General features: G+C 45.9%; 1 protein-coding gene across 2 annotated transcripts in view; it reads left to right on the top strand.

Annotated features, from left to right (window-relative positions):
• LPL (lipoprotein lipase) overlaps positions 1-27,511 on the top strand; it is a 251,284-nt gene that overhangs the window by 134,302 nt on the left and 89,471 nt on the right. For both annotated transcript variants that reach the window (XM_069649721.1, XM_069649722.1), the window contains exons 3-4: positions 15,313-15,492; positions 24,671-24,782. In XM_069649721.1, the coding sequence (XP_069505822.1) occupies positions 15,313-15,492; positions 24,671-24,782 (292 nt within the window). The remainder of the gene's footprint in view (positions 1-15,312; positions 15,493-24,670; positions 24,783-27,511) is intronic.

Raw genomic sequence — 27,511 nt, 5'->3', positions numbered from 1 at the left:
GCCTAATGCAGCCAGAACTCAGTCTGGATGTCCACCCTCCAGACTGAACACATCCAACTGATTTCCTCAGCACCACACCTAGCGCTAAGAAGCAGCTGTCATGCAACAACCACACCAGCTGCACACATATCCGGTGCGCCCACACACCCTACGACACTCTCTCTCTCAACTGACTTGAACTGCGGTTCCAGAGGGCGTTCAACCTACCAGCGCTTTGAGGTCATACCAATGATACATAAGGCGCTATATAAATGCCAAGTAACATAACATAACATAAAGGTAACTGGGATATAAGAGGGATCCATTCCCACAGTGGATGCCACACAATTAGTGGGTTAGTGGTTGCCACTAAATTACATTGCTGCCAGGCATCTCCCCACTGATTTCTCTCATTTGTGGAATAGAGGTCAATCCCAGACATCTTTGTGCTTTTGGCCATGTCTGGTTCTTGCTAATACAGCCACCTCTCTCTAACGAGGCCACAATCATATATGGCCATGTCCTTAAACTCATGTAGGACACAATCCAGTACTGGATGTATACTGGGGATCCCATAGAGCTGCTTCCAACCATTGGAGACCACACACCCTGCAGAGATTTGCACTTGGAGTCCATCTTGGGTGCCCTACACCTGCAAGGATTAGGACCTCATAAAGGCACATTGGAATTTTGGCTTGCATGATTTTGATGAGAACTCTGCGAGGAAAAGTCAGTGCAACAGGCAGAAAAACACCTAAGGACTATTGGTCCAACAAAGCACAGGTGCTGTGGGCAGAGGATGATTAGATAAGATGCCATGTGGCCTAAAGTAGTAGGACTATTTGCACCGGCCCAAGTAAGCCTGCGCCTATAAGCTTTAGGAGGTTTTAGATTTGGAATAGTTGGATAGTTTGAGGGAAATGTCTTCATTGGGATTATGAGGAAGTTCCTTTTCTTTTTTCATTGAGGAGTGATTCCTGAAATTGCAATTTCGGCACTTGGAGGGATGCACGGTTTGTTGACATCTGTTGCATTTGTAGTAGTTAGACCCAACCCTACAGATAAGGGTTGTATCGGCCACTTTCGCTCCCTAAAAATAGGCAAATACTCACAAAAAAACAAGGAACATACATGTAGAACCTTGTGCCCCTGCTTTCACCCAAACAGCTCCATGGATATCTTTGGACCAGAAGTGCATGTAGGTCAAGTGGAATAAATTACTATTACTGCCTGATCAGAAGAAGTAAACATGCATCTTTTAATGTGCATGTTTAACTAGGTAAAAATAATTATTACAGAAACATTTCAATTTTCCTGTGTAATCATTTTTACTCGCTTGTACAATACTCCCATTGGGAAACGGACTTACACTTGTACTCCCCCCAAAAAAAACTTTTACTCCCAACTTTAAAAAATAGAGTAAAATACTCCCATTTCGTAATCTAATCTTGTTGCACTGGTTAGACCAAAGACTAATTTAGTGTTTAGTAAGGCCGGGATTGATCCAGTTTGAATATGCGACTGTGTGGAACTGGAGACTTTTCCAGTGAGCTGCCAGGGGTGTTTAAGGTCACGCAGAAGCAAGGTACAGGAAATGGGAAGGTGAGGAGGCAGCAATCGAAGTATGCCTTTTGAGTGTGAACCATAAAATGGACTTCTCCATAATTCTCCAGTGTGGTTGCTCCAGGTGCTGTAGTGTCAGCATCACACCATAGATCTTTTGTTTGTCCACATCTTGTACAGTTTTTTAAAATAAATTTACATTCAGTTTTTTGCAAACTAGGCAGATGCACATTTGTACAATGCATTTCACTGTGTCCTTCTATGTGGTTCTCCACACAACAGCTCGTCAAATGAACTGACAGACTTATGGCATAGCACAAAATCAAACATGCCACATGTAAGTTCATGCCTGTTGTTGTACCCCATGTAGATATTTGTGTCATGCTGGTTTGCACTAGGACCACCCCGTGTTTATTTTTTGGGTTGGCCAAATCTCTAGTACAGGCAGCCATTCTGTAGGGTGTTAGGCCTATATGTTCCACAGTGTTCATGGACATAATCCATCATAGGGGACCGCATTTATTCGATTTTTGACCTGGGAAGGTGTAATGTTCCCGATGGATTGCAAATGCCTATCCTGCTTTTACGTCTTCAGGTCCTCTTAATTTCCAGGCAAGAGGACCATTGCCAAAGCAAAGATAAATGATATTGCGTACTCTGTATTCTGCCTTTCCAAATCATGGCTTTCCCAATAGTTGGACTCATACTCATGCTTTCAGTGATCCATTCTCCAAATACAGCCCAACGTCCAGTTGTGATATGATATACCAGTTCACCCATCAACAACCTGTTCAGCATCAAGTGAAAGTTGTGCACTCCTTTTTTTGTAATGCTTTCCAATCTATATGTGAATCTTTATTACTCATATTTCAGTTTGCCTGTTTACCCTTTTTCATACTGGTCTGCTTTCAAATCAGTAATTTGGGCATACGTATTCCACCCATGATGTCAGGACCTTTTTAATGATTTTGACCTCTAGCTATATTTTAAAAAAAAAAGCATTGAATAGTAAGGCCAGAGGTAAAAGACTTGACCCAGACATGCTTACAAATGGGAGATATCCTAAAATATCAGGAAATGTAGGAGCAATTTGGCAGAGGAGTAATGCTGTAGACAAAGGAGTGGTTGAATGCATTTTATTCTAAGTGCCCCTTAATTCTCATTTGCTTTGATCGGATTGGGTCTGGTGATGTAGACATGGATTGTCAAACAGAAGGGAGAGATTGTAAATGTGTGAGGCTGTTCATACAAATTCTCAGAGGTGGATGTGTGTCATTGGAGGGCTAAGCGTTGGTGAATGATTTCTCCTGGTAACCTCCATCTCAGCTCACCGTAGTTGAGGGGCACATGTTACAATAAGCTAGTCCGTGGGATTTTGAATGAAAGGAAGGTATGCCTACTGGGGATGCATTGATAATGAAGCATACTATGAGGAACCAGGACTGAGACACAGACCATAGACTTATGGTTTTGGCCGTAAATGTTTATGGACAAAAGAAAAGGGGTCTGGGAAAAGCCTCTCTGCCCCTGCACTAAGAGTTGTTTTCCTACCTCAAAACAAAATGAAGGGTCTGTTGGATGTCAGAATGTTCAAAGTGAAACATCCTGTGTCCAAAGTACTATTCTGGCCCTCACTTTCTAATAATCAACTCTAAAGTGAAAGGGAAAATGTCTTTGGCCTTTAATAGTGCATGCATGTTCAAAAATGAAAATGTGTAACTCCAACACGAAAATACCATATGGATGGAGTTCCTTCTTAAAGAGGGTGGTTCCCTTCCCCTGGATTTCTCTTCACTCTGGTTTATGTTACAGAATATCAGTTCTTTGAGTCTCACTTGATCAACAGCACAAACGGTAGACAAAATAACTTGGCTGTAAATCTGCACCTTGGTAGGATCCCTAGTGTACTTCCTTTCCAGGTTTTCACTCCTCTTCTCTTGATCAACAAACACAACTGGTACACAAACCACTTGGCTGTGAGTTTGTATCTTGGTACAAAACCTGGTGTACTCCTTTGCCAGATTTTCACTCATCTTCTCTTGATCAGCAACGCATCTGGTACACAAAACTATGAGTTTCTATCTGGGTGGGATACCTGGTGTACTATTTTGCCAGGTTTTCACTCCTCATCTCTGTGGTTTAGCACTGCATTTTGCAAGTCCTGTTAAATCCTTTAAGTGGTGTATTTCATATGCACTGTTCAGCTTGTCCTTGCTTGAGGTGCTTCTCTACCAGGGCCTCCTGCTATAGCCAAACTTGCATCTGCCTGGCATACTCTCCTGCCAGGGCTTTCTTATATGAACACACTTGCAACTGCCTCTCCTGGCAGGGATTTTCTTATATGCACACATGTGCAACTTCCTGGTATACTCTCCTGCAAGGGGGTTTCTTATGTGGGCTCTGCATACGTTTCCAAACTTGATAGTCTTATATTTGCTTCATCTTGTATTGTATCTGCCTGATATACTATCCTGCCAAGGCTTTACTTATATGTGTATTGAATATACTCACAAACTTATAGTGGTTTCATTCTCCCTTTTAAAGCAAGGCTCACTTGCTTGTTCTTTTCATGTGCTTCATTAACAAATATTCAAGTTTGGCATGACTGCCAATATGCTCTGATGTCCCCGCTTACCTTGGGTGGACTCACTGGCTCTTGCTGGCATATTCTGTTTCTACCACGGCAAGCCAGTGGTGGTTGTTCTGCATTTCCTTCCTTCTCGCTGTCTCTGTTTCTCGACTTCTGTCTCTGGTGGTTCCTGGTGGGCTCTTATATATTGTTTTGGGGTTTACTAAGGCGGTGGCTATCTTCTAACATCTGCAACTGGCCAGAGGCCCTCTGTTGGCTTCTGGCATTCCTGCAGCATGTTCACGTTCGTGGTCAGCTCCCCTGTTCCTTGTTCTCAAGCCATTTGGCTTGCTCGAACATTCTCCAGCCCCACAGTTTCTCGGTCCGAGAGGAGCAGCGTACTCCCGCCAGCAGCACCCCTCTCTCAGCTGATTTTCCTGTTTAAATTTTCCAGCTTGTGCTCTTGGCCTCCATTGATCTGTTCAACTTCTTCGTCACAGTATTCCTGCATTTATGGCATTGGAAGTCCATTCTTGATGACTTGCATGTAAAGACAGGGTAAGTGTCCTCTGTGATCTTTAAGGCTAAGTCAGTTCTGGATGACTTGTTGGTGGAGTCTGAGAAGGTGTTTTCATGAGTCTTAAAAGGCAAGTCAGATTTTGACAGCTGGCATACAGATCTTGTAAAAAGGTTTTCAGTACCTTTCCTAGGTTGATATGGGGGGGGGTATAGCAATATGCCATTAAGGCATTGGAAATGTATGGGGTATCCTCAAAAGAGAAAGGGGATCCCATATTTCATATGATGATGCCATGATACTCTCCCGTAAGCTGTCTCCCCCCATGTGATGCTCCCTCATATAGCCGCCCCCAGGGTCAGGATCAGATAGCGGCTGCCATTACATGGCCACATGGGGAGAGAATACTGCCGGGAAAGAAGTGATTACACCATAGGATTCATCACAATACAATTATGTACTAGCAGGTTTTTTGGCAGCATTTCTGGCAGAGGGCCTGTGTGACATCATTAATCCAAGATAGCCACCGTTACGGATACTAATTTCGTTTTTGAGATGTAACTACTGTTAGGGTGATCCTATACAAAATTTGAGGTTTTTTTTGTTAAACATGATCAAAGGAATAGAAAAGTTCATATAAGGAATTTGTTTATATCTTTTACCATTTCCAAGATAAAGCCTTGTAAATTATTGCTACTTGATCACAAACCCTTGACTGTATGCTCACTAAATTAGAAAGTTTGAAATAATTTGCAAATTTCTCGTTGAAATATACTATTTATTAAAACTACAATAGCTATTTACATTTGAAGAGAGAAATGAAGGTTTTGCAGGTCATCCTCGAAGTCCCGGAGTTCATTTTTATCATCTACAAAGTTGTTGTTATGACAGAGCTCTTCGTCTCCATCACATTTACACAGTTCTGTGTACAGCACACCATCCTTTGATGCATGCACACTGTACCAGTTGTATGATTGATAGCGGTGCACATAGAAGCGTACACATAGTAGGAGAATATTGATTATCTGCCTTCTCCCATCTGAATTGTGATGGTTTCCGAGAGATTCGGGTGTTGTTGAACAACGTATCGTCACTCCGTCACCTGGTAATGAGTGCTTAGGATGTATGGTATTAGAGAGGATCTAGTTGGCAGCAGATTTTCACTGCATCTTTGTGAACATTCAACAACGCAGTTGACCAATGTCTAAAATGTTTGTTCCTGGCGAGTAAACTTGATAAATGAATCGCTCTATCAATTGTTCATCTTTTTCCTTAAAATTATTTAGACATGCATGTCTTCCCAGAGCTTCAAGTATTTCTTTTCTTGGTCTTTAAAACTGTCCAGAAAGATGGTTTTCCTTTCCTTTCTTTATAAAGCACCCAGTAACATCAAACCCTGAAAGACCATGAATGCCTGGTAATGCCTGCACCTTTATAGGCCCTAAGCAGGAGCACCCACGTTTGAGATCTATAAATCTTCTATTATTTCCAACTCCTGTGAAAAACATGCTGTCAGATGGGAACAACAGTGACCCCCACAGCGAAAGGACAAAAACACCGGTCTAGATGAAAAAATGTGGAGGGTTGTAGCATGACGACGTGATACATAAAGGGAGTGAAGAATAATTTTTTTTGTCTGCCTACTCATGTGTGCTTTCAATGTCTCAACATCATTTCCATCGGATGACTTGGCTTCATTTTTCCAACTGGCTACCCGGCTTCTTTTTATCCACTGTGCATGCAGAATTGCTTTATTTGAGGGTAAGCTGTTAACTCATCTTTAGTTTTAGAATGCAATAGGAGAATTTTCATGGAAGAAATTTTAATATTTGTAGAATCCATGATTTTGTACTCAACAGGTGTTGCTTTTCCTGCTTCTTTCCTTCGCATGGATTTCCTGAGTGAATTTACTTGGTAGGTATCAAATACTAAAGGAGTTTCATCATACTTCAGCAGATAAGGTTCTGTTTTCATGGCATGTCTGCACATATGACGGTTTCAGCAGTGCTTGCAATTCTGCCATTCCGTCAAGGACAGCTGCTGAATATGTTTGCTCTGGTACAGATAATCTGTCGTCAGTAACAAGTGAAGAGACCCCTGTCATCTTGTTTCCCTTCCAGTATCTTTATCGCCTGTCCGATAGCACAGCGAGTAGAGCGCTTCCTCTGACATCTGTGCAAAGCCTGCTGACGCAGGTTTGAATCCCAGCAGGGCCAAGCTCAGCCTTTCATCCTTCTGAGGTCGATAAATGAGCACCACACACCGTGGGTAATAATAAGCAGCGCTCAGATACCTGAGGGTTCATAGCACTATATAAATGCTAAATTATTATTTATCAGTTTGCTTTTGTTTACAGCTAAAACCATTGTACCAATTTGAACATTGAAAGAAGTACTGTAGAGAAGTCATAATTACTCAAGCATTCCTTTAGATCAATGTCAGTTTGTCTTCATGAAGCAATCAGCAAACGTGTGAACAAAGACTGATACTTTCTGTACATTTTTACACAGATGAAGGTTCTCTTTCTTAATGGGTGACCTCAGGCTACAAAGTATCTGATTCAATCTGGTCTTCTTTTAAGCTGTTGTACATTTGGGAACCTTTTTCTGTCATTCTTGATGTGTCCTTCTGAATATTTAGTTAAAATGCCTTTGTCGAGATATTGGGTTCTTTTCCATCATAATTTGCAGGGTTATTCAATGTCGTGATCGAGTTGTAGATCTATTGAACATCTTCCTTTAGGGTGTTGATTTGGATGCTGTTAGGTGGTGATAATAATATAATAATTTAGCATTTATATTGCGTTATGAAACCTCAAGCATCTGAGCGCTGCTTATTATTACCCCCAGTGTGTGGTGTTCATTTAACGACCTTGGAAGAATGAAATGCTGAGTTTGTCCCTGCAAGGATTCAAACCTGCATCGGCAGGCTCTGCACGGTTGTCAAAGCGAGCGCTCTACTGACCAGCTGTCTGACCTGCTGTTTTTACCGTTCGTAATCTGTGAGTCCTACAATTTATTTTGCTTCTGCATACAGCCTTGATAGCTCAGGAGAGGCTAACAAGAATCGTGCTAGAGCAGAGGTCTTCAAATTGTGGGGCGCGCCCCCCCAGTGGGGCGCGACCGCCTCCCAGGGGGGGCGCCAGAGCCCAGCATGAAATGTAAAAAATATATATATATTATATATATATATATATATATATATATATATATATATATATATATATATATATATATAAAATATATATATTTTTTTTTTTAGATTGGTGGAAATGGGAAGGGGCAGCTCACATGGTCAGACTGGGCCATACAACGGTCTTAGGCAACAATGAAAAAATGGCAAGCAGTTGCAAATGGATATTCAGTGTTTAGTCACAGACTGTTTGAATAGTACCCAAAGGGTTGTTTTTTGTTCAAATGTAAACAAATGGTGATATTTAAAGAATATTTATTCAGCAACAATGGTCAAAAAAGTGGCCCATTTTTACTGGCCTACACTAGCATTTTGCATTTTTGGTACGATCATCGCCCTATTGCCCTATAGGCCAGTCCAAGCCTGCCGGCTCATCCATAATGGGTGAGGGGGCGTCCACCCACTGGCCACCTTACCCATTATGGAGGAGCCGAGGAGCCAGCCCAGTGAAACACTGAGCCCTCCCTCAGCTGCTTTTTCCAGCTGAGGGAGTGCTCCTGGGCTGGCTGAACTGTCAAAGGGAACTCTGTTTTCCTTTGACAGTTCATTTCCCCAGCCGCACATCATCACTGAGCCATGCAACGCTGGGGGTGTTTTGCTTTGCCAGCCTTACATAGCTCATTGGAAATGCTCCTGCACCTCCTCGCATATACGGGCAGAGCAACCCGTTTATGGCGATTTATTTTTTATTTAAATGTGTATGGATGTGTGTATGCTTGTGTTATGGGACTGTGGTGGTAGCATGATGGGCGGCAGCACTGGGATAGTGGTGGTAGTAGGGTGGGGAGAGCCCAGGGTCTGTACTGGGAGTAGGGTGCGGTGACGGCACACAAAAGTTCATAGCGATTTCTAAATACTGTCCCTCTGGCACTTTTGGGGGGGCCTGGCCTACCCAAACTTTGCTCAGGGGGGCCCAGTCCAAAAAAGTTTGAAGACCACTGTGCTAGAGCCTTGTTATTTTGAATAATATTAACCACGCCACCAAGTACTTTCATTGCCCTGTTTTGATGTTCCAGAGCTTCATCTGAACCTAAAGCACAAAAGGGTACTTTTGTCTTGCTTACAAGTACTTAATCTCTTCAAGTGATTCCAGGTGTAAATCCCAGTTTGCAGTTCAGTGTATCTGGTCAAAAAAAAACATTGTTTCCACCATATGAATGTACTGGAGAGCAACTCTGAGTGTTGGTTTTTCTTGAGATTCTTTAGCCTCAAATGCTTCCATTTTGCCCATCACATTCAGATTTGTCAGAACTGTCACAAGGTAATTATGGACTGATTTTGTTTCTTGAGAATCACCTACTTGTAAGTAAACCTTTAAGTAACTTCTTGAGCTAAGGCTACATCCTTTCCTTGACTTCAATATTCTCTTTGTAGAATTCATTGATTATGCATTTGAAAAGTGCAAGCGTTAGTGATGTGGGTGCTTCAACTGCTCTCCCTATTCATTTCCCTGACAGAATCTTTGACACGTTTGCATCATAAAGTACACTTAAGGTGGCCTAAGTGCCTGTACCATCCAGGAAACAACCAAAGTATCACCGTTATTATGTGTAGCTCACCTGGTATAAGCATCCAGTTCTTTGACAAGTCTTTTTTTAGCCATAACTAATTTAAAACAGGCTTGTAATGGACAAGATCCAATGCTACAACTGTTTTTGCTTCTGGGGAGAAAATAGACATTATTTTCTCCAACGTCTTCATGAATGTGAGATGTTTTGTCTGCTTGTTGGGCTTGCATCTATGACTGGGAGTACACAGACTCTAGTTTATTTAGTTGTAGGATCACTTATAATGGAATTGTAAGCTGACCAATTCAGAACTCTAGTGAGTGGTTCTGACTCTCTCACATTCATCAGTCTCAGTTTCTTCAGTGACATTACAGTTTGTCTCCAGCAACTCTTCTTCAAAACGTTCTTGAAAATCACTCAACAGCAAGACTTCCCCATCATCCAAAGTAGGTTCTCGAGCCTGCTGGAATGTAAAATAAGATTATTCCTGTCTGTATAACCAGTGATTTGACTGTTTACAGGAATCTGTGGTCTACACCCTTTGGGGATGTTGCAAGACAGGGACTGAGGAATCCTCTGCAGTGATCGAAGCAATGATGGTCCTGATATTTCATTTGGCCTTAGGACATCTGACTCCTCCTTCTCCTGATAGACCCTCATACCAGTACCATGCAAAGTTCCTTTACCATACAGCATATCCTCAAGGTCAATGTTGTCAGCAGCACAATAGACACATCGGCCTGTGACCATCTCTGACGGAACATAAGATCCTCCCCACTCATCCATGCTCTTTATTACCTCTGTGCTGTCTGTGTCTCAAACCAAATGACTCTAGTGTAATCTGTAGAAGCCCCCATGCTGTGCAGAAATAATGATACATGTGCTGCATGTAGCTGTGTGCACTATGAGCTCTACTGCCACTTGCAAGGGCGTTTCATGGGTATGCCCTGTGGTAGAAGTGCTCATGTAGGAAGCTTGTCGTGGTGATAGCATTTCATATATCATCATCATTCATATATAAACAAATTCATATATAAACATCTGTGACAATTTATGAGCCCTGTTCATTACAGTGGTATCCCACTTTTCTGAATTACCTTCCATATTCATCTGTCCTTGACAGCCCCACTTGTAAAAAAAAGAACAGCTTCCTTTGGAACATCTACCAAATGCACGTATTTTCTCAATATCCTCAAATTTTTCTTCTGCATGAGATAGTACAACATCTGCAGTTACTTTCAGTGGGACTCGTGGTTTATTTACCCAGTTGGGATTGCTAAAAATAATGCCAATATATTCAAGCTCTTCTATGAAACTTTTGATTTGTTTTCTTGTTTTCATCTGTAATTCTAAACCATTGTTTTCCACAATTTTTCTGTAAAGCTTTTCAAATTCTTCCATTGTTATGTTGCCTTCAAGGAGAAAATCACTGATTGAAGATACAAATTCAACATTTGATGCTTCGTAAGACAGTGAATTTGGCAGCATCTTTCCGCTTAGTGTAGGCTTGCGTCGGAAGACATACACTACATGTGTGTTCCAACCTAGCTTGTGAAATAGCAAATATCCTAACATCCGACAACCTTGACCTCCTAGTGGTCACAGAAACCTGAGGCAGCAGGCCCAGCACTTTCACTAGCGATACCAGTGGACTATTAACTCTTAAGAATGGACATACCGAATTCTAGAGGAGGTGGCCTGGCTATTATTGCTAAAGCTAACCTGGATTTAAGACTATCGTGCTACCCCCATTAAAATATTGAGAACTACTCTCGGCGAAACTGCCAATATCACCATGCCGCACTCTAACTATCTACCTTATATACGGGCCACCAGGACCTATAGGCTCATTTTAAGAGGAGATATCTAGCCTCTTAGCTAACAATATAAAAGACTCATCCCAGATTATTATGTTAGGTGACCTCAACCTTGGATTTATCGATCCGGATGACAAACAAGCACAAGCGATAGCTACCATGCTAGCTGAACATGGCCTCATCCAAAAAGTCCTCTCCCCTACTCATGATAAAGGCAGGACCCTAGACTGGGTAGCCACCTTAAATTGCACAACAGCCATCACTAAAATTACACCCGAACGTTGGACTGACCACCGTATGTAACCAGCGTATGTAGACCCTTCCTCTCACTAGCAAGCTGCATTACCTAGCTAATGCTCACATCTTATCGACATTGGACTACTGTAATGCTCTGTACCTATGAGCCAACAAATACATCATTAACAAACTACAGACACTGAAAATAATGCGCTCCGAACGGCCCTGAACATCCCCACTAGAGAGCATATATCCAGTGCTAGGAGAAACCATCACTGGTTGAAAATTAGCGATAGGATCCTCTTTAAAACTGTGTCATTAACCTTCAAATCTCTCAATAACGCAGCCCCTCACCTGGTTACGCCTTAACAACCATCAAGACTAATGATCGCAGTTGCATGTTTATGTGTATGTTTCCTACCTGTACCTCTCGACATTTGTAACTAAGCCTCTCTGTACCCTTCTATGCCTGTAACTAAGCTTTAAGTATTCTTGTTATGCTGTGCGCCCAGTTACCTAAGGGTTTGGTGCACCCTACAAATTAATAAACACACAAACAAACAAACATATGCAATTTCCCTTGCATGAGGGTTTCAAGGATCTGTACAATCGCTAAGACGAATCTTCAATGTGTCATTGTTATACAGTTCTACCACTCTCTTCAAATGGATGCCTGCTGAATAAGTTGCTATCAAATATAATAGATTTTTTCTTTTTCCTTCTTTATTATTTCTGTCGTACATAGGTATTTTTGATCTTGTAGTGTAGCTTCTTTCTACTTCTTCCTCTTTTTCCTAGCTGGAGATAGATGGCTTTGGCTCACATTACTTCTCTCCATACAATCTTTTGTTTCAATTCATGTTTGCCTTAGGAGTACATTGCTTGTAGCATTCCGAATGCCATGATGCTTTTTCATTTTTCAGTTCTTCAGGTGTTAAGTTGCCTATTCATAGACTTATGTTCAAGTATTTGTTATTGTTACACCCTGCTTTCTTCTTCATACACTCTAAAATCTTTTCATAACATTTTGGATTAACCAGGGAAGTTTTATTTTCTTTGGAGACATAAGATACACAAGGAAAAGTCTGTTATGCGTTTTTTTTTTCCTCTGATGGTGGACGTTCTACTTTTAAATGACTTTTGATATCTGGATGTGTTGACTATTTGAAAAAAAATGATTTTACTGGAAGATAGAATCAAATTGCACGCTTCAACTGCTCTTGAATAATTTTCACATTTTCTTGCCAATTACCAGAACCTGTAACCAAATTGAAGGGAAAAAATGTTAGAAATCATGACAAACAAATTGCGAACAGAAACCTCTGAACAATAAGAGACATCAGATTCTTTTAAGGACCTTCTTTATTCAGTTTTTATGGTGACCAAAAAAGGTCCTTGGAACATTTTTGAATGTATCACTCTGAAAGGAGATATAGATCAAATTCTGATTCATAAATAGTAGCTGCGGCCATCTTTGATTAATGACGTCACACAGACCCTCAGCCACAAATACACACAACACCTGGTAATGCAGGATGATATGCTTCATTTGCAATGCACCCCTGGTATTTATTACTACCCTTCATTCAAAATCCCACAGAATTACATATGCCACTCAACTACCTGTGCCTTGTTCCTAGGAACGGGTTGTATGTGTTCATCTAGGTAGTGGTCTTGATTGTACACTCACACCCTGCATTATGAAGCCTATAACACAACCACTGATTAAATTGATCTGCAAACTCAGGGTCATTTGCTGGATGCTCTCCTTTGGGATAGACAATAATGGATGTCTTAACCTAGACTTTCCTGTTTTGTTCTCTGAGTTCACTATTAGTACACAATTGAACACTCTTTTTACAGAAGCCTAAAATTAAGCACCTCTCACCTGCACTGCACTCGTACTGAAGTCATGTACTGCGCACATCACTTCTGGTACTCCACAGCAATCAAGCTTGCGTCGGTGCACTCCACTGCACTCATATGGCACCACACCACCCACATATTGCATTGACCCCACAGCACTCTTTACACCCCACAGTATACACACAGACTCTTCTTTCAAATGAATAATAGAGACATTGTCCACACATCTTGGAAGCAATCTCATGTTATGAATACATCTTGCCCGTTCCCGTTAAAAATGAAATCTAAATTAAACAAGCATTGTACAAAGGATGTTGGTTTGTGTTAAAGTAAGCACTGTTGATGGAAACCTTTTATAGTAAAAATGGTGCGAGCACACTATAATAAAACAATTGGATATATAGCACTATATGCAATATGTCTAGGCAGGACTCATCACCAATAGAATTCCAATGTACCTTGCAGGTTACACACAGATCTCAGCAGAAATGGAAAAGAAGCGAAATTCAACGAGACGGTATTGTATTTCATAGCACTACAACAATTTCCAAGCACCTCAGAGCTGATTATAAAGAGACCCCCCCCAAGGCATTTTCCCATCGATCGGTTTTAGCATGATAATGCAAGACACCCGAAATAATATGAATATACAGGAAATGTTCCAGGGAAAGAGGCAGAATTGGAAGATGCTTGCATCATTTCATTTAACACAGAGATGAGCAGACGGCAAAAGGCTGCAAATGTAAATCTTTTCAATCCTGCACATGACAATTACATTTTTATCATTGGTGATATTTATAGCACTTCATGCCAGACTCCTTCTGCTTTTAAGGGCCACATTGGGGATCAAACCCATGTTGCATGTCATCATCCTGTTCTTAAGGTTAGCTAGTTGCTCCCGATCTCTCCTCCCGGTGTTCTAGTATTGAGAGTATAGAGAGACTGACACTGGCTTAACACCTAGGTCCACACCACCTCCATGCTCGACCTAACATGAAACAGGGTGATCTTTTCTTCTGTTTCCCCTCATGGTTGCTTGCAGATTCATTGCTGCTGAATTTCACACCCTCCCCTTCCCCTTTGTTAGCGCCCCTTGATCCCTAGAGATCTCCTTCCCTCATGGTATACTTCCACTGTGACTTGTAAAGCGCTCCATTGCTCCTTAAGCCAAATCTGCACTCAATAAAAAACGTAATAATAATATTTGTGCAGGTGGAAATCATTTACATACATAATCCTTGATTATTTTCAATAGAACAGAAAAACGGTACTACATTGGAATATCTATCAGAAGTTGTATTTTTTGAGCTATTAACAAAAGTCCCTCTTAAACGAGTTTCGTCCGGATGTACAGTTTCATCAAGGCATTCTAGACCCATATTCCTTACTCTATACAGAATGTTGTAAAACACCATTGCTTTGACTTATGGGACATAACCGTGTTATCAAGACAGTGGGCCTCAGGAGTTTGGCGGTAGCCATGCCGTTCTTACCGGCATGGCTAGCCCCAAACCGGATGCCGGGTCCCAAAGATAGGGAATTACCGGGCCATGCCGACTTTAGTGGGCCCGGTAATTCCCATTCTCGGGACACAGACCCGGTACATCCCCATTCTTATTGAGCCCCTATAGGCCTCAATGGGAATGGGGCGGATGCTAACAATCGCACCCGTTAATGACGGGTCCGTTGTTAGCATCCTGGTTTGCTCGCAGTTGGCGGTATGCACGTCTGGTCTGGACCAGACGTGCATTCCGTCACCCGCGAGGAAACCCGTAATGTGGCGGCCCCGGAATGAACAGTGCTGGTACCTTACCGGCACCGTTCATTCCGTGGCCGCCAGCCTCCTAATGAGGCCCAGTGAGATGTTGGAGCAATAGACGTTGTTAGAGCATAATTTCTTGTCTCATAAAGGAAAATGACTGAAAAACATACACATGCAAAAAAGATAATACAGTAACCACTCTTGTTGCATTATTTGTTTACTTGAGTTCATATAGTGCTGTGAACACAAACACCCAGTTCCCCTCCAGATTTCTTATATTCTTAATCTGTTGTAAATTCCAGGTGACGGGTATGTATGAGAGCTGGGTACCGAAGTTGGTGGATGCCTTATACAAGCGAGAGCCCGACTCTAATGTGGTGGTGGTCGACTGGCTAAGCCGTGCCCAGCAGCATTACCCAGTAGCAGCGGGATACACCCAGTTGGTCGGACACGATGTTGCAAAGTTTATTGACTGGATGGAGGTAAGAACTTAGAGATTTCAGCATAGGTATTGCTTTTGCAATTCATTGTATTGAAGTGTTTGTTTAGTGCAGGCTTGTCCAACCTTTTTGAATATGGGGCCGAAGCATTCACTTTTTGTCAACCGGAGGGCCGGCGAGCCAAAAGTGAACACCCTGACCCAAAGCAGTATATTCAAAAGCGATGGTGTGTGACCTTTCACACAATAGCATCAAAGGCATAGCCATGCAGTCCCAAAGATAGCGGTTGGTGTCGGGGGCAGTGATGAAAGGTTAGTTTCTTGTGATTTCTTCCAGTGTGTATGTGTTGATATTTCTCGGAAATAGTGGGGGCGACCGAGCGTAGCGAGGGAGCTATAACAATATAGGGAGGGGCTGAAATTGTGCATTTTACAGCAGGAAAAGTGACCAAAAAGCCATACGTTTACAATCAGTTCTAAAGGGGAACATGTACATTCCCTGTCACTAACAGCAGACATGAACATTGTAGAACACAACACATTTTAATGATCAATGTGTCCACAGTGTAAGACAGCACTGTCACTGATGTAACACATTGACATGGTGGTTGTGCCCAAAATATGCATCTGTAGCAACATGTCGGTGCTGGCTGTTAACAATTTAGGCCAGCATTGTCCTCTACAAAGCATGATTGATGCTGCCTGAGCATGTGCAGTGTGCCCAATACATATGCCAGCTTATCTCTGTAATACCATTCATTACTTCTGTGGTAATGAAAGAAGCATAATCCAATTCCAGGGGGCACCTGAGGCAGTAAAAGTCCTCCGCCACAGCCCGGTTTATTGGTCAGACCCAACATTGCAGAAATCAATTAATTAATCGTGTCCCCGGACCCGACAAACATTGAATAAATAAATCGGGCAGGGGAGCCGACTTATGAATTTCCCGGGTGGTGCCCAAATATAGGAAGTGACATAACCAGCACTTATATGACCGAATTTGCACGTAGTCGCCAACTTGGTGTGAGGGTTACGGGGGGGTGCAGAACAGTGGAAACATTGGCTAGCATGTATTGCATATACTAAAGGCAAGTAAGAAGGAGGTTTAAGCCTTCCAGTTGCATCCCAGTAGGCCAATACTGCCCCTACTCCACCCCTCTATAATCATCCAGGTTGTAGCAGCCCTCAAAAGGCAGAGCAACACAACTAGGATAGGAGAACGAAATGCCATCCCATCCTGTGAGTGTGTCAAACCTCAGAGCAAAGACTGTGCATGTGCCTTGGAGCACAATCTCACTAATTTGGTGCAATTCGCGCAAGTGGGTGCATGGGAATGCCATGCGTGTGTGTGGGCTGCATACCCTGGATCACTTGCTCACTTCTTCACTGTGAAACTCTGTCCAAGGCAGTACTGTCCCAATGGTGAGAAGTGTCATATTTTCACATTAACTATGCTTAAGCACTTTGGGTTATTGAATAGTGCTGCAACATTCGGAGTAATTCCATCCCTTTAAATATATTAGCTCTTGTATAACCACAACATTGTTGATTTATTCTGATGATGATGAAGATGATGTTAGACTTGCTCAATAGTTCTGGTTCTGTATCATTAAATGTACTTCAGATCTTCGGAGTCTCGGGAGGATAGCTCAGAAGCAACACAGGTTTGATCCCGCTGGGTACATTATATCTCTACATCTGTGCACCCCTCTTACAAAGAGGGGTGCACAGATGGGTGCACAGATGTACAAATACACCCAAACCAAAACGATTTTTTAGAAATTGGGGGACAGACTTGCTTTGCATCTGTGCCTCCATTTCTAAAAATCGTTTTGGGTTGGGTGTACCTCTACATCCGTGCACCCCTCTTGCCAAGAGGGGTGCACAGATGTACAAATACACCCAACCTAAAACGATTTTTTAGAAATTGGGGGACAGACTTGCTTTGCATCTGTGCCTCCATTTCTAAAAATCGTTTTGGGTTGGGTGTACCTCTACATCCGTGCACCCCTCTTGCCAAGAGGGGTGCACAGATGTACAAATACACCCAACCCAAAACGATTTTTTAGAAATTGGGGGACAGACTTGCTTTGCATCTGTGCCTCCATTTCTAAAAATCGTTTTGGGTTGGGTGTACTTCTACTTCTCCAGCATGGGGTCTGGCATGGATTCACATGCTCATGAATATTCCCCGTCGTCAGGCTGGGAATCCTCGGTAAAGAAAAAACCAGTATCAGTTTCGTTTCTGATCTGTCTTTCGTAGTAATAACCAATCACTCGTCTCTGCGTCATACTGACCACAGCCAATGACTGCCCTCTACCTAAGCACCGCCTCTGGCAGCCATCTTCAGATTTTTACCGCACGTTCATGTGTTGGGATCCTCGTGCTATTGCTCTCGAGCGTTAGTGCTATTTTTTCACGTTTTTTCTCAAAAACTTCGTTTTTTCGGTCAAAAGAGCCTCAAGCTCCACCGACTCTCCATCCGATCAACGAGGACCCGTTTCGGATTCGTCTGCGCCCCTCAAGGGTGAAGATTTTGTCGAGCTACGCTTTTGGAGGACTCCAGAAGTTTCTCAGGCCCGGCCATGGCCCAGGAGAAGGGAAGCTCGACGCCCGGAAAGCTGTTCAGGGTCTGCCCTGGATGCCAGCTGCAGAACGTCTTCAAGGAGGACGAACACTCTTTTTGTCTTTACTGCCTACATGAGGACAAGACGCACGTGGAGAAGAACTGTGCGTTTTGCGGCAACATGTCGGAGCGGACCATGAAGGACCGCCATCAACGTCTCGCCAACTGGCTAGAAGGGAAGAGCCTGTCCGGCGAGAAGAAGAGGAAGAAATCCGAGCGGTCGTCTAAGACCTTTGAGGACGCCCCAGCGACGGGGGTCCAACATAAGGCCAAGCACTGCGAGTCCGCTGGCACCGGGAGCGCCGAACGGTCGGGCTCTACGGGCGCCAGGCAGGGCGCACCCTCCCCGGCACCATCAACCACGAGCCAATGCTCTGGGTCGGGTAAGAGGAAGGCCGAGCACCCGGCGAAGCTCCTGGAGAGGCCCCGGTCGAGCTCGAAGGCGGAGGGGGAGCGAGGCAGTGTCCCCCCCCTCAAGGATAAGGTGGTGAGCGCACCTAAGGTGGTGAAGGCCTTAATCCATCCGGCCAAGCCCTCTATCGAAACTGTCGCGGCGGCCCTGGCTCAGCCTGTGGAGGCTACACCAGTGGTGGCGACCTTGGGGCTCAGAGTCTCCCTGCCACCTCGGAGGGAGTCCTCTTTTGTGCCCATCGATAGGACCCCCGTGAAATCCCCCGTGGGGAAGAAAAAGGGGGGGCAGGGCGTCATCGTAGATTCGGCCTCAACCTCGGAGGAGGAGCTGGTCGAGGTCTTAAGCCACGGCCTCGGCGTGGAAGAAGACCGGCCCGTCGGGATGGATCCCGACGCAGGTGACGACGACATCGTCGAGGGTACCGACGGGGCCCCTGATCGCCCGTCGGATTCCCCTCTGCCAGCGCCGCGAGACAACTCGGCGGCCATTTTGTTGGTTATACAGTCCTTATGCTCTGAGATAAGGACGAGACTACCGTTGCCGACGGAACCTCGCCCGTCGGGGGACCCAGAACCGGGACCTTCTGGTGTTCCCCCTACCAAGAAAAGAAGGATCCACCCTCCACCTCCTTTTCAGCCGTCGCGCCCCTTCCAGCCCTCCTCCCCGTCCACCCGAGGGGATGATACGGGGACTGACACGGCAGCGACGGGTACGGACGATGAGGTATACGACGAGGATGTACCGTCGTCGCCTCCCACCAGGGCTTCTCCGCCCGACGAGATTGGATCGTTCCACTCAATGATCGCCAGGGCATCCGAGCTTTTCCAACTCTGCCCTGAGGAGAAGAAGAAGGAAGGTTTCCTTTATCAGCGGCGCGAGGCCAAGAGGAAGACGGTCCTCGCGGTGCCTCTATTGGACGACATTTGGGATGAGGGCCTCACCCTCCTCAAGAACCCGTCCACGACGCCAGCTAGAAGAGACCGGTACGAGAAAAAGTACCGGGTCCCGGACACGGCCCCCCTCTGGTACAAACTGGCTCCCCTGCTGGACTTCTTGCCGGACGACAAGAGGGCAGAGGCCCTGGAGATCCTGCAGGAAGGTGAGGTGGCTTCGGACCACGCCATTACCGTTGCGATGGACATCGCCGACACTGGGTTCCGCCAGTTGGGCAACGGCGTTTGCCTTAGGCGGCGTGGATGGCTCAAGGCTACGGACTTCCATCAAGACGTTCAGACCAGAGTCCTGGACATGCCCTTCGATGGGAACAACCTGTTTGGGAAGACGGTGGACGATTCCCTTCAGGCCATTAAAGCGGACACCGAGACGGCCCGGGCCCTTGGAGTTCTGCAACAGCTACGGACGCCCTTTCGGAGCAGCGGAGGCAAGGGCGCCTCCAAAGGTTCCGGCGGCGGTTTCTCCTCCTACCGTCAAGCGGCCCGCTCGTCATCTCAGGAGGCCTACAGAGGACGAGGCAAGCCTGGCGGACCCCGCCGTCGTTGCCAAGGACAAGGTGCTAAAGCCTCGTCGAAGCAGGATTGAACCGGCCGGGGGGTCGGGCCCCCACCGAAGCACCCCGGTGGGAGGCCGGCTGGCGAGCTTCGTCAGCGTGTGGGAGTCCATCTCCACCGACCGTTGGGTGCTGGACACCTTGGCCCGGGGCCACGCGCTCGAGTTTCAAAGAAAGTGTCCGCGCATCCCCCCCGTGGCCAGGAAAGAACTTCACGTCCCTCAACTTCTCCTGGAGGTGAAGGCGATGCTCAAGTAGGGCGCCATCGAACTCGTCCCAAAGAGGCTTCGGGGCTCTGGAGTCTACTCGAGATACTTCCTCGTGAAGAAGAAGACGGGGGGATGGCGCCCCATCCTGGACCTGCGACGTCTGAACAAGTTCATCAAGGTGCAAAAGTTCCGGATGGTCACCCTCCAGCACGTCCTGGGTCAGCTGGAGGAAGGAGACTTCCTGTCGTCGTTGGATTTGGAGGATGCCTACTTCCATATTCCCATCTTGAAGGGGCACCGAAAATACCTCAGGTTTGTGGTCCAAGGGCGGCATTACCAGTTCAAAGCCCTCCCCTTCGGTCTACGGTCGGCACCCAGGGTGTTCACCAAGTGCCTCGCACCGGTGGCGGCTCAGCTGCGCCGCGAAGGGATCCATGTCTACCCCTACCTGGACGACTGGCTCATCCGAGCCAAGACAAGGGAGCTTGCCGTGGTTCACACGGCAAGGACCGTCCAACTTCTCACGGACCTGGGATTCTCCGTGAACTACGCCAAATCCCACCTGGTACCCGCGCAAGACACTCTGTTTCTGGGAGCGAGGCTCAACACAGTGTCCCTTCTGGCCTCCCCATCGGAGGAGAGGACCAGGACCATCCTGGGCAAGGTGCAGCAGATGTTGGTGGCCGACGCGGCCAAGGTGAGGTCCATCAAGTCCCTCCTCGGAATGATGTCTTCCTGCATCTACCTCATTCCCATGTGCAGGCTCCGGATGCGCCCGTTGCAGGAGTTCCTGGACGCGCGCTGGATCCAAACGACGGGCAGCTTCGAGGAAAGGATCACACTCGACGAGAGTTTCCGACGAGCGATCCGGTGGTGGGGCACCCGCGCGCATTTGACGGCGGGCATGGACTTCCAGACCCCAGCCCACCAGGAGACAGTGACCACGGATGCCTCCCTGGAAGGGTGGGGAGCGCACACCGAAAATCTGCACGCAAGGGGCCTTTGGCTCCCGACGGAGAAATACTTACATATCAACGTCCTGGAGCTCCGTGCAGTGTTTTGGGCCCTCAGGTCCTTCCTTCCGTCCCTCAAGGGCAAGGTGGTGAGGATCTTCACCGACAACACCACCACCATGTTTTACATCAGAAAACAGGGCGGAACCAGGTCCCCAGCACTGTCCAAGGAGGTGCAGGACCTGTGGCATTGGGCAGTCGCCCAAGGGATGTTTCTGGTGCCGTTTCATCTGGCAGGGATAAAAAACACCATTGCCGACTCACTCAGCAGGGAGCTGCGCTCGTGCCACGAGTGGGAACTACGGCAGGATCTAGTGGATCGCCTCTTCCGACGGTGGGGCACACCCCAGATCGACCTGTTCGCGACGGCGACGAACTCCAAGTGCCGGAGGTTCGCCAGCAGGTTTCCCCAGGCGAGGAGCATGGGCGATGCTTTCTCGTTCCCCTGGGAGGGCCTGTTCCTCTACGCGTTCCCTCCTTTGCCACTGCTAATCTGGCTCATCAACCAGCTCAAGAGGTCACGGTGCAGGATGATCCTCGTCGCACCTGCGTGGCCGAGGCAGATATGGTTCCCGGACCTTCTGGACTTGTCAGCGTCCCCGCCAACCAAGCTGCCGGTGGACGCGGATCTGCTCTCCAGGGAAGGGGCGCCATCCTCCACCACGACCCGAAATCGCTGAACTTGCAGGTCTGGCTCCTGCAGCGCTAGAGTTTGGAGGATACGACATACCGGCCGACTGCAGAGAGGTTCTTGCAAAGGCCAGGGCGTCCTCGACTCTTAAATGCTACGGACACAAATGGAAGAGGTTCTCTGTCTGGTGCCACGCACAGAAGATTAACCCTCTATGGATTACGGCTCCCCAAGTTCTGCCGTACCTGCTGACGCTGGCCAAAGCTGGACTGGCACACGCGTCCATCAAGATTCATCTGGCTGCGATCTCCCGATACACCAGAACCACGGGACGGACGTCCTTGTGGTCTCATCGTCTGGTGAAAGAGTTCATGAAGGGACTGTTCAGATCGTTCCCGCCGGTGAAGGCTCCGGCCCCGGCGTGGGAGCTCAACGTGGTGCTGACCAAGCTCATGGGACCTCCGTTCGAGCCTCTGCACTCGGCCCCGTTGAAGTTTCTGTCGTGGAAAACAGCGTTTCTTGTGGCCATCACCTCCGCACGACGGGTGGGAGAGATCCAGGCCCTTTCCTGCAAGGCCCTGTACTTGACTTTTCACGACACGAGGGTAGAGCTCAGGACGCACCCCTCCTTCATGCCCAAGGTACCGTCGGACTTCCATCTCAACGAACCCTTGGTGTTGCCTGTATTCTTCCCGTCGCCTTCGTCGCCGGCTGAGAGGACTTTGCACTCGCTGGATGTGGCTAGAGCGCTGAAGTTCTACGTGGACCGCACGAAGTGTTTTCGGAAGACGTCACAACTCTTTGTGAACTTTGGACCTGTCAATCAGGGGAAGGCTCTCTCGAAGGCTTCCATTTCCAGATGGCTCTCCAGCTGTATCATGTACTGTCATCGGTTGGCAAACCGACCGCTGCCCGGCCGTCCGAGAGCCCATTCCACCAGAGCGATCGCAGCTACCACGGCGTTCCTTTCTGGTGTGCCCCTGCTGGACATATGCAGGGCTGCTACGTGGAGGTCGACGCACACCTTCACGAAGTTCTACTGCGTCGATCGGGATTCCAGGGAGGAGTCCAGGGTCGGCCAAGCAGTGCTGCGCAACCTGTTCGCCTGAGGTGAGCCTGGTGAGGAGGTAAGATGCTTAATGTTGAGTTTGATGCAATGCTTAATGTTGAGCCTTTGCCACCTCCCGTGGTTGTGCATGTGTGTACTGCTATGTATTCTTTATTCATGAGCATGTGAATCCATGCCAGACCCCATGCTGGAGAAGGAACAAGTTACTTACCTGTAACTGTTGTTCTCCAGCATGGGTCTGGCATGGATTCACATGCGAACCCTCCCGCCTACCCCTCTGCGGCTCTTCACTTGGTCATACTGCCACTTCACGTGCTTCCAAATCTGAAGATGGCTGCCAGAGGCGGTGCTTAGGTAGAGGACAGTCATTGGCTGTGGTCAGTATGACGCAGAGACCAGTGATTGGTTATTACTACGAAAGACAGATCAGAAACGAAACTGATACTGGTTTTTTCTTTACCGAGGATTCCCAGCCTGACGACGGGGAATATTCATGAGCATGTGAATCCATGCCAGACCCATGCTGGAGAACAACAGTTACAGGTAAGTAACTTGTTCCATCCGTGCACACAGATGTAGAAGTATACCCGAACCAAAACGATTTTTAGAAATTGAGGGACAGATGCAAAACAAGAGCATCTTGCTTTGCATCCGTCCCACAATTTTTAAACATTATTTTTTACCCGGCTTTTACCCGGGCTACCAGCGAGAGACACAGTATGGATGGAACAAAGGACCATCCATACTGCGTCTCTTCTCTCCGGCCTGGGGGGCCGTAGCACCCGCATACTCTGCGCCCCTGAAACTGGGCCGTGGCCTGTAACTGCCTCTGGTGCTGGGGGCACCAGAGGCAGTTACAGACCACGGCCCGGTTTATTTATTTATTTGTTCAATGGTTGTCGGGTCCGTGGACCCGATTAATTTATTTATGCAGAAATAAATAAATTAATCGGGTCCACAGACCCGACAAACATTGAACAAATAAATAAATAAACCGGGCTGTGGAATAGGCAGTAACAGTCCTCCGCCACGGCCTGGTTTATTTATTTATTTGTTCAATGTTTGCCGTGTCCGTGGACCCGATTAATTTATTTATTTATGCAATGTTGGGTCCGCCCAACATTGCAGAAATAAATTAATTAATCGGGTCCACGTACCCGACAAACATTGAACAAATAAATAAATAAATAAACCGGGCCGTGGCCTGTTACTGCCCCTGGTGCCCCCCCCCTTTTAGGGGGCACCAGCGGCAGTAACAGTCCTCCACCACAGCCCGGTGTATTTCTTTATTTGTTCAATGTTGTCTGTACAGCCTCGCGGGCCACATGAAATGGCTTGGAGGGCCGCATTGTGGCCCGCGGGCCGTATGTTGGACAACCTTGGTTTAGTGCAACATCGCCCTCTAGAAGCTCCAGGGTGCTCTCGGCTGGAATATAGACCAGCATTAACTGCTCACGTACAATTTAGTGCTGTTTAGTTGGCAAGGGAATCTGTTCACATCAGGGGTAGAGGGTGAACTATGGTACATGGACATTTATTCTTATTTGTTCTAATCATAGTGAACAGTCTTCAGGGCGTTTATAATGTGCCTAGCAATCCTTTGTCCGCCTTAAAGATCAATTCTTCATTTTAGTTCTTGATTAAAACAATATCCTTACCACTCTATTTATGTACCTATGATTTTCATCTGGAACTTTGTGATTCACTATAAAGAGGTTCATTTTAACGTGGGATCAATCTTTGCTTTCTGAAGGAAAACCTGAATTATCCTGTGGATAATCTTCACCTGCTGGGGTACAGCCTTGGTGCCCATGTGGCTGGAGTTGCTGGAAGTCTGACCAACAAGAAGGTTCAAAGAATTACTGGTAAGAGCCAAGATGATAATGTGGTCTGGAGCAAGAGAAGGACCTGGCAGCCTTATATGTTGCACTGAAGACACTGCCTCTCTGGGCAGCTTAAACCCAGTACCTCAACACCCAGAAAAATAATCCAGTAGTATCTGTATTTAATTACTAACCTTAAAACTGCTTTAGGTTAAGAGCCAGGAGGTTAGCTAAAAAAGGGCTCATAGACAACGGCGGGTGGGGGCTTTAAGTAACCCTCAAGATTTATGAGCCAATTCAATTGCATCAAGATGAATTATAGTTTGCTGTGAAAGAAAGTGGTGGAAAGGGGATGTCCATCATTTTCCTTGAGGTGACATTTGGTTTAGATTAGAAGGCAGGATGATGCCAGTACTAGGGCTTTCTGGAATTGCAGGGGTTGACCAGATTGTAGAGATAGAGAAGCTCTCCTTTTAATGTTATACTTAGTTATGCATAAGACACAAAACAGCAGAGCGCCCTGTATTGGAGTAAACATCTGTGGCATTATGAAAGATGACCAAATGAATAAACCAATGAATACATCGCCCAGATCCTCCCTGTAGTTTGTGGCAGGTTGTGTTTGCCTTGGCCACTGAGTAGGCGTAATGCCCTCTTCTATCCAATTGCTATTTGAATAAAGGGGTTTGCAGGAGTGATGGGTGGACCACATTATAATAGGCAACACTGCAGAGTAGAGTGACCTAGACTGATGCATCATTACCACCAGGTGGAGGAATGTTGAGCCTAAAGCTTATGTAGGGTTAGGATAGGGTCAGGCGGCAATTGTGGCAGAACTAGTTGCCCTGCATCCAAGAGTGCAAACTAGTTGTGATCCCTCAACTGTCAATGCAATCCTTGCAGAATGCGAGTAGCATCTGCATGTCTACAGTGTTAGCCGACACCTTTTCTGCTATTGAAGGCAGAAAGTATATTCTCAAGTTGTCACTGGACCTCTGTCCTACAACAATTTTCAGATTAATTGGTGGTGTTCATACTATTGTGCTGATCTTTAAAATGGCCATAAATAACTCTCCCATCCAGTTTGCCACCTTTATATTCCGAAATGGGATGTCTTAAATTCCCTTCTCATCTTAAAAATATTATCTCGGATCAATTCTAACCAAATGTCAAAATCCCGGAACCAGCCAAGCCTATGGAGAAGGCAGCAGTGGCCATGTTGCATACATATTCTGATTTATGCAATCTACTGTTGGGGGGGAGAGGTGTCCTGATTTGCTAGTCGTGATATTAGTATTTTTGTGGATGGCAACGGTGTCGGATCTCTGATCTGAAGCTTACCAGGAGCTTTCAACACGATCAAGCACACCTTTTGGCCATCCTGTTTGTATAACTTGGGTGCCAGAGATTTTGGACTGCTGTTGTGCAGTCATTTCTAAGAGTGAGAATGCAGGTGCCCCCCGCTGGGACATATTCTTGTCATTCTTGCTTTTTAAGTCTGTGAAGTCCCTGGCAGGCATCGTCCAGTGCTTCTGCTTCCATTTTTTCAATTAAACAAAGTTCTCCATCTTTGTTGCCAACTCAACACATTCTGACTAGTGCCATTTCACCCAAATCCTGCAGGATGTGTACAAGAAAGGAATGAAGACCTCTAGAACGTTAAGCAACTCATTCAATTTTATTTGGTATCACAAACCTTTTTAACTTCAAAGAAATGTAGTACACATAAAAACGGTCAATATAATAACACTATCATGAATAAATCAGCTTAAAATTACATGATATGTTATTTATAACGTGCTTAATACCCAGAGGACCCATGGTTTGAATTTGTGTTGCTCCATGCCGTCTTGCTTCCAAGGCGAACACATTGCCCCTGAGCTATCCTCCCGAGACATCATTGTTTTGCTCTGTTACTGGGGTCCTACGTTGTTTTGCAGAAATAAATTACCTCGTAGTTTACTTTGGCAACATTAAGACAATTGTTGGTTTTCTAAAAGGTCCCCCCACCCATACCCCTTTCCCCACCACTACCACCTCCTGACGCCCCTCCACTTCCTGTATACTCTCGAACCCTCAAAAACATATACAAAATATTTCCCCAAATAGTTATTTTGTCGAAGTACATTATAACAAAGTAATTTATTTCGGCAAAAAAAAAGACGGTTACTGGGATTTATAACCGGGACTGCTGTCATTTGTATGGTCTCCAGGCGTTCTTCAAGATCTGAAATGGAGGGAGAGAGGTTAGGTTACAGTGAGTACAGAGAAGATGCAAAATAGCTTTACTGTTGTGTTAATGCCTGCAGACTGGATGTACCCTGAGCTCTGGGTGCAGGTGTATTTCTAGGCGTTATTTTTCCAGGGCACTGAGACGCTTGCCTGCAGGGGACAGCATTGTGTGCCTATGGTGCTAGGAAGAATAGACCATGGGGTGTGCAATCTAAGTTGGTTTTAGAGGCGTAGCGTTGTGCTGTTTAAAGTCTGATGAGGGAATCTTATGCATGCAATGTGTTGCTGACATATTTGGTCTGTGGATAAAGCATTTGGGCATAGACGTTGAGGATGTGTTGGAGATTAGCGAATGGCCAATGTAGGCAGTATAGAACATCCATCAGGTGTGTATGTGGCAGATTGCCTGGGGGGTACCAGGGCTAGTTGGATGTGTTAGAAAGCCTGGTCTTCATGGTTTTCTTTAAGGGGAGATGATCCTGGATTGTGCGTATTTGCTTTGGGAGGGAGATTTGCTGTGATGCTGGAGAACGCCAATC

The sequence above is a fragment of the Ambystoma mexicanum genome, chromosome 1p (assembly GCF_040938575.1).
Source record: "Ambystoma mexicanum isolate Mex_15411 chromosome 1p, UKY_AmexF1_1, whole genome shotgun sequence".
NCBI classification, from domain to species: domain Eukaryota; kingdom Metazoa; phylum Chordata; class Amphibia; order Caudata; family Ambystomatidae; genus Ambystoma; species Ambystoma mexicanum.
This window is presented reverse-complemented; position numbering and strand designations above follow the sequence as displayed.